Genomic DNA, 12,313 nt, shown 5'->3' with positions numbered 1-12,313 from the left:
ATGTAACATAATCAATATATGATTTTTTTCATGGAATATTTTGGATTTATAATATAATTATTTCATAAATGTTTTTAAATAAAAATAAAATCAGCTGAACTAATTAATTTTTCAGTTAAATTTAAAACTAATCAATTAATTAAAATTTGAATATTATATAATTGTTAATCGTTTTTGATACTTTTAAATACAAATAAGATTTCAAAAATTGTGATCAACTTAATTTACTTAATTCTAATACAAACATAGATAAAGCAAAAATATTTAACTAATATAAATATTTTCTTAAAAGCAGTTGCATAATTTTAAAAAAATGAGACTACAAATCAAGTAGAATACCAAAACTAGTGATATGGAGAGAAAAGATATAAAGAGAAGCTACTCTTCTTCAAATTTTTTAAAAAAAGATAACAAAGGAAATAATAATTATTTATAAGATGGCAACATATCGATACCTAGTGTTAGATATATAGAAGGAGCTGCAAAATAAAATTAAACTTTAACTCTTACATTAAATAAATCTCCATCAAAAAATATGTAAATATTTTTATATTCTTTGAAAGTTTGTTAAAATATTTTTTAAAAACAGTAAATTAGATGAAAACACATCAGGTATTAATCAATCTGTTTTTAGAAAAATAGACTCTAATATCATAAATAATAATAATGGGTTTAAAGGACTTCACTACCACACACCTTCAATGGTATAAGATTCTACATAAATTTTAGATTTAATTTTTATTTTTATATTTTTAAAAGGACAAAGAATTAAAAAATCTAACTCAATAATTAGCAGTAGAGCGCTCTGAAATAGAGTCTGAATTAAAAAAGGCATAAAAAGAAGCTTGCAAATGGAAGGAAAAATATGAATAGCTTTTTAAATGCTAATAAAATAAAGATAATCTATACCAAAAGAGCAATTATAGTATCAATGAAAGTGATAATATTTTTAAAAGCTAAAGTGACTTGAATAAAAATTTTAATGATTCTACTAACTCATTATATAACTAATAGAATACTTAAAGGACAAATATCTCAGTAGTTTTTATTTTTATTTTGAAGTTTTTTATAAATATTATATTTATTAAAGGAAAGAGATGTAAAGCTATTGGCTTAAAAATTTGCATTAGAAAGAGTAGGGCTTGAAAATTAAATAAAATGTCTTTAAAATCAATAAATTAACTTGGAAGGAGAAGTGCAAAACTAAATTTAAGAAAATCAGCATTTAAGAAATATGTGCAAGGAAATTGAAAAAGAAAAGGACTAAGAAGTCATCAATTTTAAAAGAAAGCTTTAAGAAAATGAAATTGAACTGAAAAATAATATTTAAGAAGAGTTTATTAAACTTGGAGAGAATTTCAATCAGGAAAAAGCAAGTTTATTAAAGTAATTGCAAACAGCAGAAGAGGAACTGGAATAGGTCAAGAGGGAAAATTAAATTTTGGTAGATACAATACACCAATTAAATTAAAAAAGCAAATCACAATACGAAGTGATATAAACTTTAAGCTCCTCTAAATCTGAAGCTAGCATTTTATTTTAAAAAGTTAGTTAACTTGAAAATGAATTATAAGCTATTAGTGATCAATTATAGAAAGAATATGAAAATAAATAAGCATTAACTAGTAGGTATGATACAGAAAGAACAAAGGTAGATCAATATTAATTTTAACTTGAAGAGCAAAAGATGTTGTGTGATTAATTGAATGTTTAGTAAATAGAACTTAAAAGTAGAAACCAAGAGCTTTTGAATTAGATTAAGCAGGAATAACTTATTACAGAATAACTTAGAATAGAAAATTACAGATATTAGGAGCAGCTAGAGTAAAATGAATGCTATAGCGTTGAAAACAATTATTTGAATTTGTACTAAGAGGAGAGAGAAAAAAACAGTGATCTACTAGAATAAATAGAAGAATAAAATTTAATGATATAATAAATGAAAGAAAGGACAAAAATATTAGAAGAAATTTCAAAAACAAACTAAGAAAACTTCTAAATTTAGAATTAGAATTTTTAGAACCTAGACAAGGAAAATGCAAACATAGTATTTTATACTTAAACTTTATATTTTTTTAAGCATATTTTATTTTATTTTATTTAGAAAGCTGAAATGAAAAAGTTAGAATATAGATGCAAAATGTTGGAAGATTGTTTATCAAGCAGCTAAAAAAATTTAGGGGAAAAAGAAGGCTAATTAGGAATTTTAGAAATCGAATTATAAAGTAAATAAAATTTACTAAGCTAATAATAAGAAATGGTATCAAACTTACAATTCTAGTTAAAAGATCATCATAATAATGCCATTTATCAGCAACAAATAAGTTAATTAAATGTAGATTTGGGCATATTAAAAAATAGATTTTAAGATATGGAGCATGAAAATAAAAAATTAAAGCTCTAAGAATAGCTTTTTAAAGACTAAATATCTTAGTATAATCAATAGCTCATGAATAATGAAAAAGAATTTAACATACTTTTAAAGGAAAAAACTGAAATGTATGATAAATAAATACAAGAGCTGAAAAAAGTAATAGAAGATAAAAATTATCTTATTTAAGAATTGGAGTTCTCCAACAATCAAAAGGAGTCCGCTATTTTTACAGATTATAATCCAAAAAAGCTTGTAAATTCACTATTTTATACATTAAATTTCTCTGAAAATAAAAAATATTTATGAAAACAAAGGACACAGAAAGAAGTGAGATCAACATAAGAAATCTAGAAACTGTATACGAATAAAGAATCAATTAGATTTAGCATGTAAGAAATAAAAAAAATTTTTTAATTAGTTTAATTCTAAATTCATAAAAAAGAACTAAATATTAGAAGAAGAAAAACTTACTAATATGCTTTAAACTAAGAACAGTGAAATAAAGATACTACAAACTAAAATAGATGAGTATCTTAGAAAAATGGAACTCCTTTCCAGTGAAATGGATAAGCTACAAGAAATTATATCATAAAAAGACAGCTAAAACATCTAGCTGTCCTAAGAGATAAACAAGCTTTAATTACAAATTCAACAAAATTTTATTAATCACAGTAATTAAGCTAGCAGCACTCTCTAATAAGGCTAGTCACAAATATCTGGGTTGATGGTAATAAATAAAACGTGATTTTATTTAAATGTTGTTACTTTTTAAAATAAAAAAAAAATAAGTTAATAGGAATTAGAATCAGTAAAAAAAAAAATCACTAGCAAAAATTTTTTAAATGAATTTTGTAGTTTACTACTTATTAAATTCTTATTTTAATTTAAATGTTATTCAAATAATATCTCAGTTATTTCGATTTATTACTATTTTAGTTGAGTTGATAATAACTTTTATTATTTTTAGAAATTTCTTTTCAATTTTTACTTTTCAATTAAATTGATTATGCTTTTTTTAGTTTATTGTATTTGATTTCCAATATTAAGTATGAAATAGAATAAATCAAACTTTAAATGAAGGATTAAAGTTAAAAAGACGAAAAAATTAAGCAAGATTTGGAGTCAAATTTAAAATTGCTTAGATCAGAGTTAGATTAAAAAAATGAGGAATGTATATTATTGCTAACTCAAAAATCTGAATTAATGGCTTCATGCTTTTCTAAAGACAATACAATTAATTTGTAGAAAAATGAGTTGATTTAAATGGGTAAAAAAATGAGCTAGTTGGAAGAAGAGAGTAACTACTTGAAAGCTAATTAAAGAAAATTTTAGAATAAAGATAAAGTAATTCAGTATGGCGGGTATGGTTTTAACCTAAACTTTTTTGAAAAGAAATAAGAATAAAAGCTAAATGAAAGTAACTTTTTATAGTAAGATCTTTGCGTGGAAAATACGAAAAAGTCTAATGACATCAATCAACTACAAAGAGTTGATGAAAGACCGAATAATAGTGATCTTGAAAAAATTTAATCTAGTGCTCTTAAAAACCAAGATTAATAAAAGGGAGAAGTTGAAATGTTAAAAGAATAAATAACTATTTTTAGTACATAGATTGAGTCAAAAGACCATGCTATTCAAACTTTGCGAACAGAATTATCAAAATGTAAAAAAGAAGTAGAAGAAACTAGATAAAATTTGGAGATTTCAGAGTAAAATTTAATTCATCTTAGAGAAAGTATAGTAAAAATTTTAGATGAAAATTAAAGAGTAATTTTTTATTTTGTCGTTTCCATTTATTTAATTACATTTATTTATGTAAATATAAGCTCCACAATAGGATAACTGAATTTCAGTAAAATAATAGCTAGTAAAGTCAAAATGTAATTCAAAAAAATTAATTTGTGGGAAATCTCAGTAAATTTAGTAATGTAATCAAATGTTAAAATAAATAAATAAATTATTTTTGATTTAACTTTTTTTTTTTTTTTATCTGAATAAGAATTTTGAAATTAAAAAAGAATAAAATTACTTACTTCAGTTAAATAATCTTAATACAAAACTTTTATATTAAAATTATGATAAAAATTATTTTAATTTTTTATAAATAATAAGGAATCAGACAGTTAAACTTAGTAGATAAATGAGTAAAAAATTCAAGAGCTGATTCAAATAATAGATAAATGTTAATTCGATAAAGTACTTTTAGCTTAAGAAGTTGAAAGACTCTAAAATTAGCTTTAATATAAATAGAAAGAGCTGGAAAAATAAAAAGAATAGATTAGTGAAACTTTTTAAAATAAAATTGATGCAAAAGTTGAACAGTAAAATCAATTAAATGATGAGCATTTCCTTTATAAAAAAATAAATTATTTAGAAAACAAAAACATCTAATAATAATGCGTAGTATTTGATGGTAATTAAAAGAATTGAACTTTTTATTATTATTTACGAAGCGCATTAAATTTAATGGTCTTTTTCGTTATTATTAGAAACATCCTTAGCAAAAAAACTTGCTAAAAAATTATTAAAATAATAAAATAAATAGATTATTTTTAGTTAAAATCCCTATTTATTTGTATTAATTTTTATATTACAACTCAATTTTACAACCAAAATTGATTATAGTGTACATATCAATGTCATCTTTTTTCAATAAATCTAAAATTTAATTATATTTACAACATAGATATAGATTTTTATTGATTTTAACTTTAAGAATAATTAAATCTGCAATTATAACAACCATTTTTCTTTTTTAATTTCACAAAATTTCTTATTTTTCTTAAATTATTTTAAAATGTACCAAAAAGACCATCAATTTTTTCCATTTATTTACAGAAATACCTTTTTAAACTCTAGTATTTTCAAAAGAAATTCAAGTTTGTATTTTTCTTAAATCATATAAATGCCAATAAGTTTTACCATTTTTGTATTTTAGTTTCTATTTGAAATTTGAACATTAACTAACTAACTGACTTTTTTTTTGAAAAAGAAAATCTAGATTAGCAATAAAAAAGGATTGAATTGGAGAAAAAGATTAGAAAAAATTTTGAAGAAGAAATCAAATCACTTGTTTCTTAATATCTAATATAGAAATGTATGTATGAAAGAATAATAGCTGAATTGAAATTACAACTCGGTGTATTATAAAATCAACTCGATGAGCAGGACGAACTTGTCAGATTTTATGAAAATCAATCACTTCAAAAATCATAAAATGACGTAATGACATGTTTAACATAAAAAAAACCTGAATATTTTTTAAATCAAATTTTAAGGAACTGAAAAAGCTAGTTGAAATAAAGATTTCGGAAAATAAATCCCTACAACTCAGGCTTGAAGCAACGGAAAGGCAGAAAAACGAGGTAAATTGCTAAAATTTTAAATTACCTTTTAATCTTATTTATGTATTTTTTGACAAAAATTGGTAGGAAGTAAGAAAATTAAAAAAAGAAATAAAAAAGATAAACGATGAACGATTAGACAAAAGTAGTTTTGAGCTATATGCAGAAAGAATAGGTTATTAAGTTTCGATTCATGAAAAAGAACTCAAAATTTAAGAACTAGAAAAGCTTATAGAAATATACCAAAAGAAAGATAAAAATACTGCTAAAAAAAGAACAGATTCAATAGAAGTGCTAAAATAAATTTAAGATCGAAATGCTTGGTAAGTAGAATTTTCAAAACTAATAGAAGAACTCAGGATCGAAAATGAATAGCTTAATAAAAATATGTTTGAGTAACAATAAACTATAGCCAAATTATAGTTATAGAATGCTTCCTTAATAATTTCAGATAGTTATTATATCATTTCGAAATGAACCAAATATTAAAATTAATTACTCTTGTATGAATATATGTTATTTTTATTTTCACAATAGCTAATTAATGACTGAAAATAAAATACTTAATATAATAAAATAATTATTATAAAATTAAATATGTAATACTTTTAATTGTTGTTAACTAGATAAATTGTTGTTATTATTAAATTAAATACTTTCATTATTACCATATAAAAATGTAGATAAAAAATGCCTTTTAATTATAATGAAAAAAAACTATTTCTTGTCGAAAATTAAAATTTACTCAAATTTTTATTTATTTTTCTCTTTATAAATTTAAAAATCTATGATAATTAATGTGTAAAGCTTAAATTTAAATTAACTTTTAATGATTTCTAACTAAAATAACTATTAATTTCCCTTAATTATTTTACAATATCATAAACACCAAATGGGAAATTAATTATTTCTCTGCAGCAAAAACTAAAATGAAAGATCATATAAAGCATTAATTAAAATATACATGTGAAGAAATTCGGTAATTAGATAGTATAAAACCTCTAAAGAAATTTGAAAAAAAGTAAAAAGTGTAATAATTGCTCCTCCCTTTTTTAAAAAAACTGGTTAAAAACTCATATATATTTTTTGCAGAAGATATCAAATTCAATTGATATACTGTAAACTGTTCTACATTTATTGTAAAATAAAATAGTTGAGCAATAAACAAGTACTTGAAATAAGACCAGTTAAAATAAAAATTTCTATTCATTTATAACTCAGTTGGCTTTTTTTAATACCAAAAAACTTATGAATTTTATGTTTACTTATATTTTTTATATTCCTGAAATAGTTAGCACAATTATATTTAACTAAAATATCTATTCTTTTTATTATAGTAAGTATCATTTTAGAGTTTTATGTCTTTTAATCTAGCAAATCAAGTTAATCAACCAAAATGGTGTGATAAAGAATTTATCATTTTTAATTAATTAGCGTATGATTAATTTTACTGTTTAGTAAAATGGATAATATTCTTATAAAATAATCCCGAAAATATACAACATTAGTTTTAAACAACTTCAATGATTAGCTTGAAATGTTTTAAACTATTGCCCTTCTATAATAAAATGTTATTTAGTAGAAAATAATAATAATTTTTAACTGAATTTTGTCATTTTTTAGAAAAATAAATATAATTAAAAAAAATTTTTAAATTATTTTTCAAATGTAAAAATAAATGTCTTTCTTTAATATTAAATTCTAATTTTCTTATAAATTAAGCAAAGAATGAATATAATAAAAATATTTTATTACATCTCATAGTTTAAGTAAGCTATTTAATGAAGAATTATGGAAAATGAAAGTAGATTTCTAAAAACTTGCACTTACTTTTCATCCATAATTAATCATAGAAAAAATAATATAGCTTTTATTTAGGGTTTTGATGTTATTTATTTACAATAATATAGAAAACTTATTAAATTTTGAATTATAAACAAACCTCAAATTAGCTATATTAATAATAAAACATGCTTTTTCTTGAATGTCTTCATCTTATTCTTTAGCCTTTTTCTAATGTATTTTTTAAAAAAACAAATAAAAATAAAAAAATTTTTTTTGCATTGAAAAGAAGGAATTATAAAAAAATCTTTTTATTTTAATATGAAATATAATAAAATGGTTGGAATTAATTATTTTTAACTTAATATAATTAAAAATATAATATAATAATTGACATATTATTAGTATATGTGTTTACAAATTTTAATTTTCTACTAGAGAATTTGAATTTCAAAGTATTAAGTATTTATTTTTCTATTTTAGTAAAGCTAAAAAAACACATTAATAAATAAATAAATCTAATATATAAATAAAATCAATTAGGAGAAAGCAAAAATATTTGTTTATTTACTTTTAAAAAAATAAATATTTAAATGTAAATCAACTTAAAATTATTGTGCTTATTTAAATAATAAAAAAATAACTTTTAAATTAATAACAAACTCATTTATAAAAATTAGAGAATATTATCTTTGATATTTAACTATCAGATACTTTCTATTAAAATATATTTGTTTTAAAAATTAATATATATCCAAATTATCAAAATTTGTTAAAAAATATTTTCAATTTTATCATAAACGCTAATTTTGCTCCTAAATTCAGGTCGGTCTCATGTATGATAAATATGAGTATTCATTACCTGTTAAAAATAAATTATCGGGTAAGGTTTGTTTCAAAAAATATAGCTTCACTATTATTTAAATTTATTATAAACAACTTTTAGTCTATACAATCTACTTTCGGCACTAATAGAATGAATTGTGCTGATTGCGAATTTATTTTAAAATTAAATAAAAAACTTAAAAAGTAAAACAAAGCAAAGTTGAATAAAAGCAATAAAATATCACTTATAAAAATTATGAATAATGAATAGTTTTTTTATTAATCAAAGTAAATTTTTTCGTTGAAATTAAGCTAGAGAGAAACAAAACTTATAATAAAAATAAATCAGGAAACAAAAATTAGTAAAAAAGAAAAAAAAATTAATTAAATAAGTTAATTTTCATAGTTCTATATTTATTTAAAGAGCCTTTAAATTACTTTTGTAAAAGAAATATTAATTTTAAATAAATGATAAACTTCTAAAATAGCTACTTGATGCATCCTTAAAATCTGGCTTCTTACAATGGATAAATGGCTATGATGATGGTGCCTTCTAACTCATTCTACCCACCTACCTAATCTTTTCCTATTCTTAATAATCCAGCTTCATCTAATGTTCCTTTCGTAATGATGGCAGCTCCTTAAAATTAGATGCCATTCTACTTCCACTAACAATTCTCACAATAGGATTTTATTTAACAGTAAAAATAGTAGCAATAATAATAATCATAAATAATTTAGTAGAGTTTTTACGAACAACAAAAATTACACTAAAATCCTAATTTATAGCTAAATTTTTTTCCTTTATCTTCTGCTCATCCTTACAATGCTGCTTAAAATCCTTCCTTACTTGTAGCTAATAAGAGTAAATAGTAGCTTTAGTAGTCATTTAAAAAAAACGATAATCATCATCAAATTTAGCATTTTTAATAATATGATTAACAATCTGGCTAAATACTTGATAACAATGAATGCTAGGCTGAAATCCGCGACATTTAAAGCTCTTAGGGAAAAGTGAAGACTTAGTAAGACAACTCATTTAGTGAAAATCTCAACTTTATTGACCAAGACTAACTTAAAAACTCTAAAAAGAGAACAAGTGTAACATCTAGCGTATCAACAGCCTCGAGCTGCTCAAACAACTTAAATGAGTCAACTCTCATAACAACTAAATACCAAAGCTAAAATTCATTCACCATAAACTAGCTTAACTAAGATGAAGAAGGTAGAAAAAAGTATTTAAATTAATTTGAGCCTCATATTTAAACATATCTTTAGTAATTACATGAGCAGTCATATAGTTATTCTTTTTTAGAATAATCAAAAATATCCATTAGTAATAAAGGAAACAGCTGTCATTAAAAACAGCTAGCAGGTCAATGCTTTGAAGGAGAGGAAGAATTATAAAATTTAGTAAGTAAGAATGCTTATCTAAAATGGGCAATCTCGTTTAATAGATGCTCTCATTTCGCAAAAGAGAGTCTCTCTTCCTTAATTTCAAATAATTAAAAATACAGTAATGTGTTTAAGCTAAAAAAAAAAATCAGAAAACAATAGCTGGCTAATAATAAATTTAGTATACATACAGTATTGTAAACTAAAAATAATATTTAAAACTCCCAAACAGAAAATTAAGAATAAAATTTTTAGGGAGAGGCCGCCACGAAATTAGCTGACCATTAATAAAACTCATATATAAAAGTTGCTTAAAAGGCAGAATACAACGAAGGACAGCTAAATGAGGCCTCACTTTCTTTGAATCTCCATTCTTATGTTGACGATTCTTTTGATGAAAAATTTTCTGATAAAGAAGAAAATAGCTAAAACAAGAAAATTTAAATAAACAAAGAAACAGAATATTGTGATTAGTTCAAAAATTAATAAAGCAACCTTAAAAACTCAACTTTAAGCAAAGCAGAAACTCTTCCAATTACTTGCAGATGCAATTCAATCAGTAAAGGTAATGACACCTAATTGACCCTATTGGCTGATTGTATAAAATGCGCTTCCTAATAAAGTAAACTTAGCGAGAAAATGGATTTAGATTAATCAGCACATAGTATCCTAAAAACTGAAGCTATGGAAACAGAACAAGATTTCATCTAAATGGAAGAAGAAAATGAAGCATAAAACTCTAAAAATTCCATCCAAGCTGACAACAAAAAATAAGCTTACAAAGAAGAAGAGGATGAAAATTCACCTAAAAGCAGCCAGTTAACTTCTTCTAAAAAAGTAATCAACTCTAAATTTCACAATATGAATAAACTCTTCATGTATAAACTACTGTCTTCCTTTTATCTTGAGAATTTAGAGAAACTAAATGTTCCCTTTAACATTCGAGAGATCCTAAAGAAGTTAATTTCTTTAGTAAAATTATCTTCTAAGCAGCAATCATAGTTTTAAAGCAAGCAAAAAACTGATTTCTTCAGTCATGATCATTATAATTTACTTTTTTTGACTTTGAATAGCTAGACAATTTAGTATATGAGAGAAAATTCAAATAACAAAATGTTACATTTGTCTTGTTTTAAATTTGATCTTAATGATGTTAAACTGCCTCTTGAGCATTCTTAAAACACTCCTCAAATTCTTGAGAAAATAGAATACATAAATATAGTTAAAAAATATGCATGCGAGATTGTATTGCAATCAGATTTAGGTGAAGAAATAGATGATATTAAAGGTTAATAAACAAACTAATAAGCAATAATGACCAAGTAAATATACACTAAGCGCGCCCTTTAAGGGATCAAAGTGTTGAACTAGGGTATGATAGTTAGAAGATTCTGAAATGAGTATAAAGAAAATACCTTATTAATTTAAATTAATAATATTGGAAAAGTTATAAACATAATATAATAAAATAATGACAATCTTATAGTCAAAATTTAAAAAAAATAGTAAGTAAAGAAACTATTATTAATTACTCTTCATAGATCACTAATATATAATATAAATAAATTATAATCAAAACTTCTAATTGATGATTCATAATAAAAAATTCAAAATCATTTAATAAGATAAAATCATCTTTATCTAAATAATATTTACAAAAAAATATAATAATTACTAATCCTGATTTAAAAAATTTTTAAGCAAAAAATATTTCGAAACAATAAGAATTATTTTATAAAGTTTCCTATTTTCCATTTATTTCATTCAAAAAGTAACCCAGGCTTATGTCCTATATATTTATGTTTTTAATTTATATCAAATTTTAGCATTTAAATACAATTCTTCAATTTTCTATATTTGAAAACTCAAAATTTTACTTTAATTTTTACTTATTTTTTTATTTTTACAAGGCATAATTTTAAAATACATGTTTTCATTTAATTTTTTTCTTTCTCACTCCCACTCAACTGTTAACTGTTGGTCTGTTAATTGAAAAAATTGGTATAACGTTACATACCTTTTGGATTTAATCTACTTAAAAAAAAATATTGAAAGATAATGTTATTGCGAGAAATTTGGGTTATTAATAGATTTTATTCCAATTTATACAGATATAAAGGGTAGTAAAAATTTAAATCATCACGAATTTCTAAAAATTCCCCAGCGATCGATCAATCTCACCCAATAACTAATTGAATTAATAAATTTCTTAATTACAATAATAATTCAAATAGTAATAGATTTTGATGTGATTGGAAGTATTACATTTGTATTTGAAAAAAAAATTGAGGATGAAAAATGAATTAAATATGTTATTTTAACTATTAATTTTTTCTTCTTGCTTTATTATTATTGATGTTTTTTCAATAAATTCTTTTTAAAAGAAAAGAAGCTAACAAAGAGATAATTTATTTTTAATATTTCAAAAAAAGTCAATTTTTTTACAAGTACATGATTAAAATAAAAAGCAATTAATATTTGTTAAAATACGCATGTAGTTTAAGAAAGTATGAAAAATTATGAATTAGTTTCAAAATTTTAATATCCTTCTCTAAGTCTCATCAAAAACTAATATTTTAATTTTGAATACTTT

The 12,313-nt window shown here is 22.2% G+C and overlaps 2 protein-coding genes across 2 annotated transcripts; both read left to right on the top strand. All coding sequences in view use genetic code 6, as the record gives it.

The window, feature by feature from the left end:
• Positions 1-313: 313 nt before the first annotated feature.
• TTHERM_00531990 (hypothetical protein) lies at positions 314-6,195 on the top strand (the record flags this gene model as incomplete). The annotated part of the gene is made up of 13 exons (XM_001024322.2): positions 314-537; positions 590-704; positions 760-1,038; positions 1,091-2,047; positions 2,105-2,626; positions 2,689-2,763; positions 2,817-3,101; positions 3,422-4,141; positions 4,201-4,302; positions 4,487-4,787; positions 5,367-5,596; positions 5,653-5,739; positions 5,806-6,195. The coding sequence occupies 13 exons, from the start codon at positions 314-316 to the stop codon at positions 6,193-6,195; spliced, it is 4,287 nt and encodes a 1,428-aa protein (XP_001024322.2).
• A 2,598-nt stretch (positions 6,196-8,793) lies between these two features.
• On the top strand, positions 8,794-11,115 carry TTHERM_00531970 (hypothetical protein; the record flags this gene model as incomplete). The annotated part of the gene is made up of 1 exon (XM_001024320.2): positions 8,794-11,115. One exon carries the CDS (start codon positions 8,794-8,796, stop codon positions 11,113-11,115), a length of 2,322 nt encoding a protein of 773 aa, XP_001024320.2.
• Positions 11,116-12,313: the final 1,198 nt, after the last annotated feature.

Source organism: Tetrahymena thermophila (assembly GCF_000189635.1).
Source record: "Tetrahymena thermophila SB210 genomic scaffold scf_8254385, whole genome shotgun sequence".
Lineage (NCBI taxonomy): Eukaryota > Ciliophora > Oligohymenophorea > Hymenostomatida > Tetrahymenidae > Tetrahymena > Tetrahymena thermophila.
Note: the sequence above shows the minus strand (reverse complement) of the source record. Positions and strands in the feature narration are given on the sequence as shown.